This window comes from Pelophylax lessonae (assembly GCF_965119305.1).
Source record: "Pelophylax lessonae genome assembly, chromosome: 1".
NCBI classification, from domain to species: Eukaryota; Metazoa; Chordata; class Amphibia; order Anura; family Ranidae; genus Pelophylax; species Pelophylax lessonae.
The window spans coordinates 574,415,996-574,433,798 of record NC_138768.1 but is presented as its reverse complement, the minus strand read 5'-3'; the positions used below and the strand labels follow the sequence as shown (position 1 = coordinate 574,433,798).

The 17,803-nt window shown below is 45.4% G+C and overlaps 1 protein-coding gene across 5 annotated transcripts in view; it reads left to right on the top strand.

Annotated features, from left to right (window-relative positions):
• The window catches only part of LOC309567267 (UDP-glucuronosyltransferase 2A2-like), a 165,764-nt gene extending 148,470 nt beyond the window's left edge, over nucleotides 1-17,294 (top strand). For all 5 annotated transcript variants that reach the window (XM_082272652.1, XM_082272648.1, XM_082272650.1 and 2 more), the window contains exons 2-6: nucleotides 619-767; nucleotides 2,670-2,801; nucleotides 3,096-3,183; nucleotides 15,505-15,724; nucleotides 16,918-17,294. In XM_082272652.1, the coding sequence (XP_082128778.1) occupies nucleotides 619-767; nucleotides 2,670-2,801; nucleotides 3,096-3,183; nucleotides 15,505-15,724; nucleotides 16,918-17,197 (869 nt within the window). In that variant the 3' untranslated portion in view covers nucleotides 17,198-17,294. The remainder of the gene's footprint in view (nucleotides 1-618; nucleotides 768-2,669; nucleotides 2,802-3,095; nucleotides 3,184-15,504; nucleotides 15,725-16,917) is intronic.
• The last annotated feature ends 509 nt before the right edge of the window (nucleotides 17,295-17,803 follow it).

Below are 17,803 nucleotides of genomic sequence, written 5' to 3'. Positions count from 1 at the left end.
CGGACAGATCTTCACTTTTACACAGGGAGAACTGACAGGCAGCTTGTTTACACAAGCTGCTCTGTCTTTCTCCCTTCACAGGAGCGATCGCAGTGTGACTGGCGGACATCGAGTCCGCCGGTCACACGCACTGACTTGCCTGTGAACGAGCCGCGGCGGGCGCGCGCCCGCCCGCGATAGGCTCGCAAGTCAGTGACAGGCGAGTGACGTACCGATACGTCACTCTGCCTGGCCGGGGCTGACCGCCACAGTATATAGTCGTGCGGCGGTCGGCAACCGGTTAAACAAAGCCATTTGAATTTTTTTTTTTTTTTTTTTGCAGTCTATAATAAAAGTTGAGACAAAGTTTGACAAAATTCAAGTGAGGGGGAAATTTGTAATTTCGCTGTGAAGTCACTCTGGCCATGCCTATATACTGAAACTAGAAGTTAGAGAGTTGCAGAACCAATGACTAGAACAATATCTTTTTTTTTTTTTACCCTTAACTGTGAAAACTTTTCTTTGCTTTAAGAATGGTCAAAACATTAATCCTACTCCAACATGTGTTATGTTAAATATCTTTTGCAGTTCAAATGGGCTCAACGTAACTCATATTTTACTATTTTTTCTTATATTCAGGTCGCCCCACAACTTTTTGTGAAATTATGGGGAAAGCAGAAATCTGGCTGATCCGGACTTACTGGGATTTTGAGTATCCACGCCCAATTCTTCCAAATTTTGAGTATGTTGGGGGCCTACACTGTAAACCAGCGAAACCTTTACCAGAGGTAACTAATGCTTTAACCTAACTGTACACTTACTATGAAATAATGCAAAACTGTGCAGATGGCAGTCTTATTATACAGGCTTATAGATGGTCTTGTCAACTTGGGACTTTAGAAGGTAGCATAGAGTACAATTATATTTTACTAGACATTAAGCCCGTTAAATTAACGGCGCTAGAACATATGTGGTCAGAGTCCCCTTTAATAGTGTGGTCAGAGTCCCCTTTTTAATAGTGTGGTCAGAGTCCCCTTTTTAATAGTGTGGTCAGAGTCTCCTTTTTAATAGTGTGGTCAGAGTCCCCTTTAATGTGCCCCGATAAGAGCTGTGTTTGTGTTCTCTATCAGACAATATTCCCGCCATTTCTCACATAAGAATACACTGCACTGTAATCCGATCTGTCCCGATAGATGTGCAGAGAGCGAGGCAGAATCGGACAATAGATTCTCTCCCCTCCTCCGCTCTCTATCTACTGTCGGATAAAGCATCCGGCAAACTGCGCATGTCAGTGTCGTCACCGCCAGACCAGCTGATCGGATGGACCAGTCAGCTGGAGTGACGTCACTTGGATGCATTATCCGACAGGACACCCTGGTGACAGCAATAACCGTACATTTATTGTGTGTCCGCGGGCGGGTAGAGATGTGTTTAGATACAGGACAGACGCTCTGACTGGCGGGGTGTACACGGGTGGCGGTATCCGGGGCGATCTAGCCGCATCCCAGTGTACCCCCCCATAGAGCTGCGCATTGTCCCCTCTGTACCACCCTTTATGCAGAGCCCCTGACGTAGGTATTGGCGCCAACAGCGATTGGTTACCAGGTTGCAGGCCAAAGCCTGCCCACCGCACAGCCGCCCGGTCGCCCGAAGTCTCTGCGCTCCAAGTCCCAACGGCTGTCCATGGGGCACATGCGCAATCCCACGGACACAGAGACTGGACGCAGAGACACTTGGACTTTATTATATTAGATGGCTGTAACATCAGAATCCTCCAGCAGGGGAAACTGCATATGGAATCTGGAAATGCAGTACTGTTTCAGTGCTGAAGCCCTGTAATATAGAATGTATCTAAAGTATTTTTGTTAGGTATGGATAAATCAGGAGCTTTTATTAATGAGGGTTCCTCCAGAGGCTGCTAGGGGTTCCTTGAGCTATAAGCAGTAGAGTGAGCTCCTGCCTATACAGACCACCAAAGTTAGGGGACCCTTCTCCACTGATGGCCAATGTTAGGGAGCCTTTCTTCTTTGACCACCAATGTTAGAGGGCTCTTCTCCACTGACCATCAATGTTATAGGGCCCTTTTCAACTGACCACGAATGTAAGGGCCCATCTCCATGTCCACCAATTTTAGGGTCCCTTCTTCACTGCCCACCAATGTTAGAAGAAACTGTCATTTACACTGTATTCAATTGCTTTCTGGCAATAATTATTTGTTTCTTTTTATGACTATTACTGAAAATTATTTTTTCAAATAGAATATGACTATCAAGATCAGCCTTCCTCTAACCTTTTCAACACAGAATAACCCTTGAAATAACTTTCCAGTTTCAGGAAACCCTTGGTAAAAAATACTATAGCTACAACTCACAACTTCCTTTGCATTACATTTTTGTTTTAAACTGAATAGGTTGTTTTACAAATTGAGTATTTACAATCACTTTAAAATCAAGTGCTGCAGAACAAATGGGTTCTACTTAAAATTCCAGCAGAAGTTTTTAAGCCATGTATTTTCCAAAATATTTCAGTCTCTCCTTATATAAATCTGTGCCCCTTTCTTTACCAGTGCTTTATTGAATGGTCTGTTTGATAGGCGTTGTAACTGGCGTAGTAATCTTTTGTATAATTAAATACACCAGAAGACAATATTTTACTATATCAGTTGATTACTTATTTATTTTTTCCCCTAGGAAATGGAAAAACTTGTCCAAAGTTCTGGAGAACATGGGATTGTGGTGTTCTCCCTCGGCTCTATGATAAAAAATTTGACGGAAGAAAAAAACAATGTCATTGCTGCTGCCCTGAGCCAGTTACCTCAGAAGGTAATTTTGTCTTCCATAAACTATTGACATATATTACATCTATTATTGATTATATATTAAATCTATTACCATTTAGTTATTTTGCAATATTTACAATTATTATATGCCTATTTATTTTTCTAATACATTTTTAACCTGTGCTAAGATATCCTGATCTGAAAAAATGACATAATTCACTCAAAACTGGGTTCGTTTCTATAAACCTGGACTTATGGTTTATATCTACCTAAAACTCCTGAACTTGGTAATTTATTTCTGTTTTAATTAAGGTAATGAATTATATTTTGGGAACAGGTAATCTGGAGGTACAGTGGGAAGAGACCAGAAACTTTAGGAGAGAATACAGTGATTTATGACTGGATACCACAAAATGATCTGCTAGGTAAGTCTTTTGGCAATGTGGTCATTTTACAGCATGAGTTAAAGCTGAAATCTGGGATAAGTCAATATTGTATGAATACATTTGTCATGTGTAGTCTTTAGTGTTGAGCGAACACGGACTGTATTATTCGGGTCCGTACCGGATAATTGGTTTTTGGCTACCCGGACACGGACCCAAAATCTTTACTGTATGTTCGGGTTTAAAATCCCTGTTCGGTAATTTTATTTCCTGTTTTGTATGTAATGTATGTTTTGTAGGGACAGGCTGGAGAGATTAGGGAGGGAGAGATTAGGAGACACAGGACAGAACAATCCTCCGTTAGCGATCTACATTGATTTTGCTGTGCGGGGGGTGGTGCAGTGAACGATCTTTTTGCCCTCACTTGAGCCCACTGAGGAGGAGGAGGAGGAGGAGGAGGGAGAAAAAAATATATTTTTATCAGTCTGTTGTGTGCAGCGTTCAGCTATATTTTACTACAGATTGCTGTTCTAATCTGCTATTTAAAAATTACAAAGTTAAAGGGGAATTTTTTTTTTTCCCTTCATAGCCTGCTGCTGACCGTGACATAAAACATAAGACACTGCTGTGTTCACATGTGCTATTGAAAAATCACCAATTTTATATACTTTTTTTCTATTCCACTATTCAATATACACCCTTTTGGGGTAAAAAAAATTAAATTGCGGCATAGTCTGTATCGGTATGTGTGAGATACACCTTTCACATTTTTTGGGCGCATCTTCCACCGCCGAGGATTGCAGGGCGCTTCAGTTTGCCTCCTGTTCCGAACTCCTCCTACTCCTCATCCTCATCCTGCCTTTAGGGTACAAAAAATTGTAATCGGGGCCTAGTCTGTGTTTGTACGTGTGAGATACACCGTTTTGTAAAACTTTTTCTATTCCGATATTCAATATACACCCTTTTGGGGGTGAAAAAAATTAAATTGCGGCATAGTCTGTATCGGTACGTGTGAGATGCACCTTTCAAATTTTTTGGGCGCATCTTCCACCGCCGAGGATTGCAGGGCGCTTCAGTTTACCTCCTGTTCTGAACTCCTCCTACTCCTCTTCCTCATCCTCATCCTGCCTTTAGGGTACAGAAAATTGTAATCGGGGCCTAGTCTGTGTTTGTACGTGTGAGATACACCATTTTATAAAAATTTTTCTATTTTCTATTCCGCTATTCAATATACACCCTTTTGGGGTGAAAAAAATTAAATTGCGGCATAGTCTGTATCGGTACGTGTGAGATGCACCTTTTTATATACTTTTTTCTATTCTGCTATTCAATATACACCCTTTTGGGGTATAAAAAAAATTAAATTGCGGCATAGTTTGCATATTTGACTGTGAGATACACCCGTGCGATACTGTTGTTGTTTTGTTCCGCTATTCAATTAAACACCTTTCTAGGGCAAGATCATAAATTACAGAAATATGAGGAGAACGTCAAATAGGGGCCATGGCCTGGGTCGTGGTGCTGCTGGTAGAGCTCCTGTTGCAAGGAGAGGACGTGGTCGATCTGTGCCAGCTACACACATAAGTGAAACACCTTCCTCAAGTGTGAGTAGGCGACAGAACCTGCAGCAGTATTTGGTAGGGCATCATGCGCCTCTACAAGTGTTGAGGCAAGAATAAGTAGAGGCGATAATAGATTGGTTTGCTGACAGTGCCTCCAGTTCCTTCACATTGTCTCCCACCCAGTCTACTGCAGAAAGGTCAGAGTTGGCACCTGCAGCCGATGTCCAACCGTCTTTCACCTCACCCCCTTGCAAATCAGGCAAGCAGTCTGAGCCCCAAGTCATGCAGCAGTCTCTTCTTCTTTTTGATGACTCTGTCAGCAGGGTTTCCCAGGGCCATCCACCTAGCCCTGCCCCAGAAGTGGAAGAGATTGAGTGCAGCGATGCGCAACCACTTATTTCTCAAGATGAGTACATGGAAGGACCATCGCAGCACATCTCCAATGATGTTGAAACGCAGGTGCCAACTGCTGCGGCACTCAGAATTGTGGAGACCAACAAGGAGGGCAGGGGTGAAGACTGGGTGGAAGATGATGTGGAGGACGATGAGGTCCTCGACCCCACATGGAATGAAGGTCATGCAGGTGACCTGAGTAGTTTGGAGGAAGAGGCGGTGGTCGCACAGAGCCACCAGCACAGCAGAAGAGGGAGCAGGGTGCAGAAGCGGAGCGGCCGTGCCCTAGACACTACGCCTGCTACTGCCCAACGCAGCAAGGGACCGAGCGCACCAAAGCCAGCTCAAAGGAGTTCTCTAGCGTGGAAGTTCTTCAGACAATGTGCTGATGACAGGACACGAGTGGTTTGCACCCTGTGCAATCAGAGCCTGAAGCGAGGCATAAACCTTCTCAACCTGAGCACAACCTGCATGATCAGCCATCTAAGTGCAAAGCACAAGCTGCAGTGGAGTAGATACCTTCAAAACCAAGAAAGGTCTCTGGCTCCTCCTGCTTCCTCTTCTGCTGCAGTCTCGGCCTCTTCATCTACCTCTGTAGTGATACCGGCACCTGCCACACCGCAAACAGACGATCTCTGTCAGCAACACCACCACCTGGGTCACCAACCATCTCCACAATGTCCCGTGGAAGCGTTCAGCTTTCCATCTCCCAAACACTTGAGAGGAAGAGGAAGTACCCCCCTACCCACCCAGTGATCCCTGGCCCTGAATGCCAGCATTTCAAAATTCTTGGCCTTTGAAATGCTGTCATTCCGTCTGGTGGAGACGCACAGTTTTAAAAGCCTTATGTCGGTGGCTGTCCCACAGTACGTCGTGCCCAGCCGCCACTACTTTTCCAGGCAAGATTTTCCTTCCCTGCACAACCAAGTGGGGGAAAAAATCAGGTGTGCACTGTGCAACGCCATCTGTGGCAAGGTCCACCTAACTACCGATACGTGGACCAGTAAGCACGGTCAGGGGTGTTATATCTCCCTAACGGCACACTGGGTAAATGCAGTGGCGGCTGAGCCTGAGGCGGATAGCAATTTAGAGCATGTCCTTCCACCACCGAGGATTGCAGGGTGCTTCAGTTTGCCTCCTGTTCCTAACTCCTCCTACTCCGCTTCCTCATCCTCTACCGCCTCCTCATCCGGTCAGCGTAACACCTTCACCACCAACTTCAGCACAGCCAGGGGTAAACGACAACAGGCAGTTTTAAAACTTGCCTGTTTGGGGGAAAACATCACACACCGCGTAGGAGTTGTGGAGGAGCATGGAACAGCAGACCGATGAGTGGTTGCTGCCAGCGAGCCTCAAGCCTGGCCTGGTAGTGTGCGATAACGGGCGAAATCTCATAGAATCTCTGGGCCTAGCCGGTTTGACGCACATCTCTTGCCTGGCGCATGTGCTGAATTTGGTGGTGCAGAGGTTCCTTAAAAATTACCCCGATATGTCAGAGCTGCTGCAGAAAGTGCGGGCCGTCTGTGCACACTTTCGGCGTTCTCACCCTGCTGCTGCTCGCCTGTCAGCGCTGCAGCGTAACTTCGGCCTTCCCGCTCACGGTCTCATATGTGACGTGCCCACAAGGTGGAACTCCACCTTGCACATGCTGGAAAGACTGTGCGAGCAGCAGCAAGCCATAGTGGAGTTTCAGCTGCAGCACGCACGCGTGAGTCGCTTTGCGGAACAGCACCACTTCACCACCAATAACTGGGCCTCCATGCGAGACCTGTGTGCCTTGTTGCGCTGTTTTGAGTACTCCACCAACATGGCCAGTGCCGATGACGCTGTTGTCAGCTTAACTATCCCACTTCTATGCCTCCTTGAAAAAACGATTCGGGCGATGATGGAAGAGGATGTGGCACAGGAGGAGGAGGAGGAGAAAGAGGGATCATTTCCAAGGCTTTCAGGGCAGTCATTCACAAGTGGCTCCGAGGGTGGGTTCCTGCACCCACAAACGCCAGGTACACAATTGTCCAGCAGGGGCACAGTTCTGGAGGATGAGGAGGAGGAGATGGAGGAGGAGATGGAACCATGTTCACAGCAGGGTGGCACCCAGGCCAGCTCATGGCCATCACTGGTGCGTGGCTGGGGGGATACAGAGGACACAAACGATACACCTCCCACAGAGGACAGACTTTCGTTGCCTCTGGGCAGCCTGGCACACATGAGCGATTACATGCTGCAGTGTCTCCACAACGACCGCCGAGTTGCCCACATTCTAACTTGTGCTGATTACTGGGTGGCCACGCTGCTGGATCCCCGTTACAAGGACAACGTACCGTCCTTAATTCACTCACTGGAGCGTGATCGCAAGATGTGCGAGTACATGCGCACGCTGGTAGACGCGCTGCTGCTGGCATTCCCACCTGACAGCGGGGCCACAGTGGAAGCAAAAGGCCTAGGCAGAGGAGGAGGAGGAAGAGGTCGCCAACGCAACCAGGGCACCGCCAGCACCTCAGAAGGCAGGGTTAGCATGGCTGAAATGTGGAAAAGCTTTGTCAGCACGCCACAACAAACAGCAGCACCAGCAGCTCATATGGAACGTCTTAGCAGGAGGCAGCATTTCACCAACATGGTGGAGCAGTATTTGTGCACACGCCTACATGTAGTGAATGACGGGTCTGCCCCCTTCAACTTCTGGGTCTCCAAATTGGGCACATGGCCTGAGCTTGCCCTTTACACCTTTGGAGGTGCTGGCGTGCCCTGCAGCCAGTGTATTATCTGAAAGTGTATTTAGCACGGCTGGGGGCGTTTATCACAGACAAGCGCAGCCGCCTGTCCAGAGACAATGTGGACAAGCTCGCGTTCAATAAAATGAACCAGGCATGGATCCCACAGGACTTTTCCGTACCTTGTGCAGAATAGAGATGGATACCGACCTTACCCAGCCATTGTTATATTTTTGATCTTTCTCACTCTTTTGGGGTGTACCCTAATTTAAAATGACTGAAAAAAAGCAGTGTTGGCTACCTCGTCCCCCTCCACCGCCGCTTCCACCTACACCGCCACATCCACCGCCACCTCAACCTCCCTCCTACTCCATATGGGCCTCATTCTTCACAGATGAAGAAAATGGTTTTATTTTTCTGGTTTTTTTTTTGTTTTAAGTTATTTCCCTATCCACATTTGTTTGCAGAGCACTTGCCATGCTCTTAACTACATTCTGCTGCCATTTGCAGCACTCTAGCCCTTTCAATTGATTTTTTAGAGCCCTTTTAGTGCCTGAAAGTTCGGGTCCCCATTGAATTCAATGGGGTTTGGGGTTCGTTGTCCGGGTAAAGTTCGGAAAAAGTCCGGGTCACGGACCCGGACTTTTTTTTCAAGTTCGGCCGAACACGGACATCCAGCTGTCCGCTCAACTCTAGTAGTCTTCCTTGAACCTCGGTGTGCTTTTTTGTAGCTCTTCCAGATCAGTGCAGTAATCCAGGGTTAAACTTAACTTCTTTGTAGGAGTTTCCTGTAATAAAGACCTATCACGCTGCTGCACTCTTTCCTTGCCCAGGGTGACTGGTCTTGTCTCCACCCCCTGTCGTAGTTTTCTGCAGGCAGTCTGCAGTGGGTGGAGCTTGTTGGGCCCCTCCCACAGCTCTGTTTTCTGTACAGGCTAGGTACAGCACAGTGATGATGTCACTGCAACTTTTTGCAAGGTATTATCTGGGTTTGCAAATGCGTTTGATGCACACAATGTGGATTCATATCCTTTGTGGCTATTGTGAATTATATTTATATTGAAAGTGTTTGTGCAGCTTTAAGGTGTGTAATTATGAATCCTATTCATGCCTTCCTTGTAAAGGTTGTAAAACAGACTTAGCACTAAAAAGCAAGGTCTGCCTAATACAACAGGGTCCCCACCCCCATATATGCTGGAAATGATGAGGTTCCCAAATCTCATGGGAAATGCTCCATCAGTGTTTAAACTTTTCTCATGAAATTTTAGAACCACATCATTACCTTGATCTGAAGAAGAATTGTAACATCACTGTTACTGGTAGTAAAATGTAAATCAAAATTAGTTGTCATGGCTTAATGCATCATTTATTATGCTATTGCATTTTGCTAAGCCCCTTTACAGCTGAACTCAAGGCAAACATCTAAATACACAGCTTAAATATATGTAAGATAATATGTATAAGGAAGCTGTTATCTGATCTGATAAAGGAATAAAGGACTTGCATATACGCTGTATGTGTGTATGTAAATATGTATGTGTATGTATGTATATATATGTATATTTCCAAAATTAATGGGATGCCTGGCTTTACATACACATGAACTTTAATGCATTCCAGTCTTAGTCCGTAGGGTTCAATATTGAGTTGGCCCACCCTTTGCAGCTATAACCGCTTCAACTCTTCTGGGAAAGCTGTCCACAAGGTTTAGGAGTGTGTCCATGGGAATGTTTGACCATTCTTCCAGAAGCGCATTTTTGAGGTCAGGCACTAATGTTGGAGAGAAGGCCTGGCTCGCAGTCTCCGCTCTAATTTATCCCAAAGGTATTTCTATCAGGTTGAGGTCAAGACTCTGTGCAGGCCAGACAAGTTCCTCCATCCCAAACTCACTCCTCCATGTCTTTATGGACCTTGCTTTGAGCACTGGTTTAAACCATTTGGTGGAGGGGGGATTATGGTGTGGAGTTGTTTTTCAGGGGTTGGGCTTGACCCCTTAGTTCCAGTGAAGGGAACTCTTAAGGCGTCAGCATACCAAAACATTTTGGACAATTTCATGCTCCCAACTTTGTGGGCTTGGCCCTTCCACTTCCAATTGACAATGGGTCCAAGGATTTCATCCCAATACCTATTGGCAGTCAGGGTGCCATTGGCTAGCCTGTAGAGGTCTGTGCGTCCCTCCATGGAAATGCCTCCCCAGACCATCACTGACCCACCACCAAACCAGTCATGCTTAATAATGTTACAGGCAGCATAACATTCTCTATGGCTTCTCCAGACCCTTTCACATCTGTCACATGTGCTCAGGGTGAACTTGCTCTCATCTGTAAAAAGCACAGGGCGCCAGTGGTGGACCTTGGCAAATGCCAATTTTGCTCCACATTGCCAGGCAGTGAGCACAGGGCCCACTAGAGGATGTAAGGACCTCAGGCCACCCTCATGAAGTATGTTTCTGATTGTTTGGTCAGAGACATTCACACCAAAGGCCTGCTGGAGGTCATTTTGTAGGACTCTGGTAGTGCTTATCCTGTTCCTCCTTGCACAAAGGAGCAGATACTGGTCCTGCTTATGGGTTAAGGACCTTCTATGGCTCTCTTCAACTCTCCTAGAGTAGCTGCATGTCTCCTGGAATATCCTCCATGCTCTTGAAAGTGTACTGGGAGACACACAAAACCTTCTGGCAGTGGTACGTATTGATGTGCCATCCTGGAAGAGTTAGACTGCCTGTGCAACCTCTCTAGGGTCCAGGTATTGCCTCATGCTACCAGTAGTGACACTGACCCTAGCCAAATGCAAAACTAGTGAAAAACAGTCAGAAAAGATGAGTAGGGGAAAAAAAAGTCAGTGGCCACAACCTGTAAAACCACTCCTGTTTTGGAGGTCATCCCATTGTTGCCCATCTAGTGCACCTGTTGCTAATTTAATTAACACCAAAGCAGCTGAAACTGATTACCAACCCCCTCTGCTACTTAACTGACCAGATCAATATCCCAGGAGTTTAATTGACTTGATGCTATACTCTGATTAAAAAGTGTTCCTTTCATTTTTTTATTGTCAGACCATATGCTGGTGCAGTGGGTCTTGGGTTCCTCCTGGTGCATGACAATGTCCGGCCTCATGTAGCGAGAGTATGCAGTCAGTTCCTGGAGGATGAAGGAATTGATACCATTGAATGGCCCCAATGCTCGTCTGACATAAATCCAATAGAACACCTTTAGAACAATGTTTTGTTTCATCTGACACTGCCAGGTTGCACCTCAGTCTGTTCAGGAGCTCAGTGATACCCTGGTCCAGATCTGGGAGGAAATACCCCAGGGCACCATGTGTCATCTCATTAGGAGCATGCCTCAATTTTTTCAGGCATGCATACAAGCACACGGGGGCCATACAAACTACTGAGTACCTATCATGGACTTGCAATAGTGTCTGGCAGCTTACCTGCTCCTTCATGTCTGCATTAGAGGCCAGACTCTACTTCTGGCTGCTTTTTATCATCTCTCCTCCCTGTTTGGCTTCACCCCAGGCCATTCCAGGAAGCCTATATTAACCAGTGCACTGCAGGTCTGCTTTGTTTGTTAGTTGTGTTCCTGTCTGCCGTGTGCTTGATCTACCTTTTTTGTGTACCGACTTTGGCTTGTCTCTGACTACTCCTGTTTGCCTGTGACCCTGACCTTTGGCCTGTTCCTTGGTTACCCTTGTCTGCCTGTTGTCCCGACCTCGGCTTACCCATCACTATCCCTTGTGTCCTGAGTGGCTGCTTCCCCTCTCTCCCTATGGAGCATGACCCGGGGGACCCCAGGGGCCACGACCTGGGCCCAGCTGCAGCCAAGTCCATCCTCACCACTAGGGGCTCTGGTGAACACCTGCTGGGTCTTAGACTCCGCGCCCTGGGGAATCTTGGGCTCACGTTCCTGTCCATCCGCAGCAGTCAGCTACTGGGTTCACTACCATGCGGTGCACCCCTGCCTCCAACAGGGTGCAGTCGTCACCTGGCCACAGGTGACCTGACAGTTTGAACAGCCCTGAACCCGGCCAACGTGCAGCACCCTCCAGACAATCCATTACAGGGCTTAGTTCGCAGACTTGAGACGCAAGAAGCTAATCAGACTCAGGTGATGCGATTCCTACAGGAGCTGTCTTCCCGCTTTGAACAGCTTCAGACCTCGTTGGGAACCCTGAATCTATACCAAAGCCTCATCTAGGATAATAGCCTGGGATACATTACAGGAATTCACAGCCGCTTTCTTTATGAACAGAATGAACTGGTCTGGAGCTGTCATTTTGCTGGCAATTTAAATACAGTAATACCTTGGATTGCAAGCATAATTTGTTCCAGAAACATGCTTGTCCAAAGCACACGTATATCAAGCGAATGTTCCCTTAAGAAATAATAGAATCTCAGCGTTCCACAACCATATATTCATATAAAAATGAATATGGCAATACAAAATACAGTACAGTAGAAAGTGTAAGGTGTATACAGTACATGGCCAGAGGTCCGAGGGCAATACGAGCAGAAGGATCACAGATTTAATGTAAAAAAAAAAAGTGGAATGACACTCGCAATGTTAAAAACAATATCCCGCGTAAAGGAGTCTGGTGCTCATCAGCAGGAGACAAACGGCAGCCTGCAGTGTCTAAAGTTTGTCCGGAGGAAGAATTATTCTGGCTAAAGCTGAGTCCAGATTCGGCCCCAAATAGTCTAGTTTCGTAGAAGGGACCACGGCTGACTTCCAAAGATTCAGAAACCAACCTAACTCCTTCAGAGTTCCTTTAGTGATCTCCAGGTTTTCTGCCGAAAGAGATCATATAAATAGCCCAGGACTGCGATCCCCCGCTGGTGTAACAATACCAGTACCAGGGCCAACACTGTAGTGAAGACACGGAGAACGGAGGCAAGATAAAATGTTAACGCCCCAAACTGATAATGTTCCTCTCCCACTGCAAAGCAGGGGAAGCGTTGGTGACCTGTAAGCGGACTGGGGACAGTCGCACGTTGAAAGCAAAAAAGACTTTGTGGACCCACTTGTCATGTACCAGGGAAGTCCACGGGTCTGGGAACCAGCGAAGACGTCCCCCCACCCCAGATACAGGTGAGGGCGCACCTTCATGCTGAAGGAGCCTTGTCTGCAGATCTGGAGAAGCCTGCTCTGGACTTGCTAGACCAAGTTCGCTTGGATCCATCAGAGGAGGCCCGAAAGGCTTCGATCCCTTGTCAGTCGATTCTGAGAGATGAAAAACTTCTTCTGAGCCGAAAAGGAGGGCCCAGGTCTGCGACGAGGGTCCTTGCCCTTAGTAGCCTGTGGAAGAAAGGTACTCTTCCCCCCCTGTGAGACCCCTAATGATGTCATCCAGGGTAGCTCCAAACAGTCGATCTTCTTGGAAAGGAAGAACAGCCAGGGCTTTTTTGGAAGTCTGGTCCGCAGACCAGCATTTTAGCCAATGATCACTGCCGAAAACAGAGAGCCAAGCCACCAGAGGAGCCGCATCCAAAGATGCAGCACAGATAAACTGCAGCCCCTGGACCAGCTGGTCCGCCAGCTCTGCAAAGGCAGGTGGGAGCTGTTCTCCCTCCAGGTCACGGCACAAAAGCTTAGCCCACACAGTTTGCGACACCAGGGCAATGCTGAACACTGGCCTCAATGCCGAGCTAGCCAGTGTGAACATACTGTGAGCCACAGCCTCTGCCTTTTTTGTCAGTCGGGTCCTTAAAGGCCGGAATCAGAGTTGCTTTGTTTGATCTGGAAACTGGAGGGTCCACCACCGGTGGAACAGACCACTTTTTGAAAAGGGACTCTTCATAGGGGCATTTCCTAGAAAACCGTTTAGGGACCCAAAGGGGACGTTTGGTCGTCCTCACTCTTTCGCTACAATTCTGTCAGAATAGGCGGGGAAGGGGAACACTTTTCTGCTCTGAGTGGTTTGTGAGTGCCAAGGAAGCCTGTCACAGTTGCAGCTGCATCCCTCATTTTTGGAGGCTCGCGCACAAATACAATCAGTGCGTCCACCAGCGCTTTTTCACGCGCGGTTGCAGACATGGAGGAATTATGTTAAACTATTGTGTCCTGCGCTATGGGATTAAAAAAAATCCTTTAAATGCAGCTGTTCATAATCTTGTGATCTTAAACCAATTCTTTCTAAACACAGCGCAAAAAAAATGTATACTAATCGTGAATGCAATTCCCCAGAAAATGTGGGTTCTATAACCAATACAAAAGTGCATGACGTGCTAAATATACAATAGATAAAACTACAATGATATAAACAATAATCAAATTTAAAGTGCAAATTATAAATGGTCTGAATTCAATGACCAATACAAAAGTGCATAAGTGCTAAATACACAATGAATAGAGCCCCAATCATAAAATCAATAATCAAATTAAAGTGCAATTAGTGCTATCTTCAAAATACATATAGTGTCCCTTCAATTTTTTTTAAAAAGTCCAAGCTCAGCAAGTAGCTAGTGAAGAAAAATCCAAATTCAGCAAATAGCCAGTGAAGAAAAGTGCTCTGTGCTGACTTAGTAAACAAAAAAGTGCCAATCCATGAGGATAATGTGTAGTATGTGCACATCCACTCCCAATAGATATTCCACTTACCAGACTCAAAGGACCCCGTAGCAAAATTTGCATGTGGGTCAAAAGCATTTAGGTCTGGTAAGGTGTGGGATAGACTCTCCTGATAGATTTCCAATTGGATCCCCCACTGTTGGATGGACTTGCAAATGGATGATTAATCTCCCCCAAGTGGACAAAATATTCAATGGCCATAGAAGAAAAGAATCTCCATAGTGTGATACCGTATAAATAGTGTTTATTATTAAAAAACAGAGTACACACTTACAATATGCCAGTAATACAAATGCAGTAGAATGAGTTCTGGAGGCTTCCGGGTAGTTGGTAGCTGGGTGTGGCCGCTCAGGTTTCGCTCTTCCCTGTTTGCGTTACACCGGTATCCGGAAGTGACGTAATTGGTACAGCCGTCAGCCAGAAATTGCGTCAACTTGTTTCACCCCTCCTCTGGGTGTTATCATACGTCTGTGATAACGTCCTTTTCTATCTAAAAATTTTTTGCCAGGACCAAAGATCCCAGCAAGGAACTAGGTCCTTTCTCCTGACCAGGGATAAAAAACTGAGTGGCTATAGCAGAGAGAGGGAGTATGCCAATGGGTGTAGCCAGAATTATTTTCTGCCTAGTGTCCTACTCCTGTAGGGGGCAGCATAACCCAATGGTTAAGAATACCAGAAGCTGTGTCCGTCAATGAACGAAAGAGAAATACGACCACCATCCATCTGTTTTTTGCGGGCAGGATCGGATCAGATGGTGGCGGGTGTCAGCGGACATGTGTCTACTGACATTCGCCGCTCCATAGAGGAGACTGCAGGGTCTGATCAGGTCCGCCTGAAAAACTGCCAGGCAGACCCGATAGGACAGCCTGTGTGAAAGGACCCTAGAGGCTTCAGACAGATATATTTGATCCAAGGCAAAATGTGATTATTTTAAAGGGGGGTGATTCTTTTCTATACCCACTGTAGGGGCTTGATTTACAGTAAATTAGCGATTAGCAAAGATTGGTAGAAGAGCAAAATAATAGTAAAAGGAAATGTGGGTGTTGTAATAGTAACTATTGTTCTTTTTGTGCTGATGAACTAATATCAAAACTAGTGATCATGACAATGAATGTGCTCTGTTTTTAGGTCACCCCAAAACAAAAGCCTTTATTACACACGGGGGAACTAATGGAATATATGAAGCCATTTATCATGGTGTTCCTATGGTTGGAATTCCACTCTTTGCTGACCAGCCAGATAATATGATCCATATGAAGACAAAAGGCATGGCAGTTATAGTTGACATAAACAAAATGCAAAGCCAGGACCTGGTTGACGCAGTGAACACAGTCATCAACAATCCAACGTAAGACTTTTATTATTATTTGTAATAATCTATACACAAACTTTAGAGTTAGATTTAGCAGTAGTTGTTAGGGTTAGAACGCTATCCCTAACGATTAGTGTTTACCCTAGTAAATACTGCTAACCCTAACTCAAACCCTAACCCAACACCTAACTCTTACCCTAACATACTAATTTGAGCACATAAAGATTCCTGCACTACTTTGATGCAACTTTGATGCTATTTGAGTGCCAGAGTGTAAAGTCACATCAAAGCAACACTCCACTGTCATATTTTGCTATTTGCCAAAAAAAAAAAAAAAAAAAACGCATAAAAAACGTATGTCCAAAAACACAAAAAAACCTGCATTAACTGCAACCTGCATAGATGTGAACCTAGCCTAAAGCTTTCATTCACTCAGTATCTCATTGGCGTTTTGTTGGAAGTCAGGCCTGATAGTGTGATCTCATGGCCTGGGTGGCTTAGCCTGCGCTCACCTAGTGTCATACTCCTGCAGATGACACTACTCTAGAACCCAGGTAATATTTAAGATCTTAGTTTTATCCTCAAATTAATGCATAGAAAAAGATTTTCGTTGAGTACAAAATTCCTGATTTTTATTTGCAGTAATGTTATATGAATGATTGCAAGTGATGATGCCATCTTAGTGCCGCCTTTTTCAAGTTAATTGGCTCGTTTACCTGAGTGCTGTGGCCTGTACAGAGTGAATGAGCACCTTGTTTATGTGGCTGGAGGTACTTGGACCTGCATGTAGGCAGTTTATGTTTCTCTATAATGCAGCAGCTTTATCATCATACCTGCTCCTCCTAATGCAAGCACAGGTGAATATCTCCAAACATGCAATATCTCTGAGCTGCTCACCCACTCCAGTAAGCCTGTTACATTAGGATGAGTGATTGTGTCCGTACAGCCACCATGTGCCGCAGAGAAGCATGGGCTGTTTGCACGCAGATCCAGACAGCTCCAGCTGCATAAACAAGTCGTTCAGGCCGCAACGCCCATGTGAATGAACCCTATATCCATGAAACACTTTAATGAATATCCAATCGAAAATAACAATTTTAAAACATGGAATGAGTTCCCAAGAGGAACAAGTGTAAAAGTGTCTTAACAGTCTTTTCAATGACTAATCTGTTTATGTATATCATTGTTCTCAAATTGTGATATTCATTGCAAATGTGGGTCAATTTTAGGTATAAAGAAAATGCCTTGAGGATATCGGGTATCCATCATGACCAGCCAGTTAAACCACTAGACAGAGCCGTTTTCTGGATAGAGTATGTCATGCGTCACAAAGGAGCGAAGCATTTGCGTCCAGCTTCCCATGATTTAACTTGGTATCAATACCACTGCTTGGATGTCATTGGAGTCCTGTTGGTCTGCCTTTTCACTATTCTTTACATCACTGTCAAGGTCTTCTTATTCCTTTGCAGAAAATGCCGTCCAACCAAGAGAAAACAGAAAAAGCACTGACAGGAGTAGAAGTATTTTGTAGCTAGAATAGTGGTTCAAATTAGAATTTTTTTTAATATGATCAATAAAAGTCTAGCGCAAAAGATAGTCAAGTGAATCATATTTTTAAGGCTACTTTTTACTACTGCCAAGCATTATACAAATGTTTATGAAGGACTACTGTAATGAATCTATCAAACTGTCTTATCTACAAAACAGAGCTATGAAAAACAAATGCTTAACTTTCAGGAGTCAAAGGGTGTCCACTGTCCACTCATAGTTGGCATTATTGGATTACTTGGGGACTCTGATGAAGTGATATCTACACACAAGTTCCTAGGTGCTAGGTGTAGGTGACACAGAGTGTATGAATAGTATAAGCAACCAGATGATTCAGCCCATTAACCTCCCCTCTTAAAGCGGAGTTCCACCCTATTTTTTCACTTTGCAGTTTCCAATAGAAGAAAATATCCTAAAAAAAAAATTGGATAATTAAAACATTTTTTTTCCACTTACCTTGTTTTTAATGAAAATGCTTGTATACTTACCTTCCTTCCTCTTCCTCCCTCTGTGGCCGCGGCCCCCGCCGTCACTTCCTCCTTGCATTGACTCCTGGGAGTTGAGCGT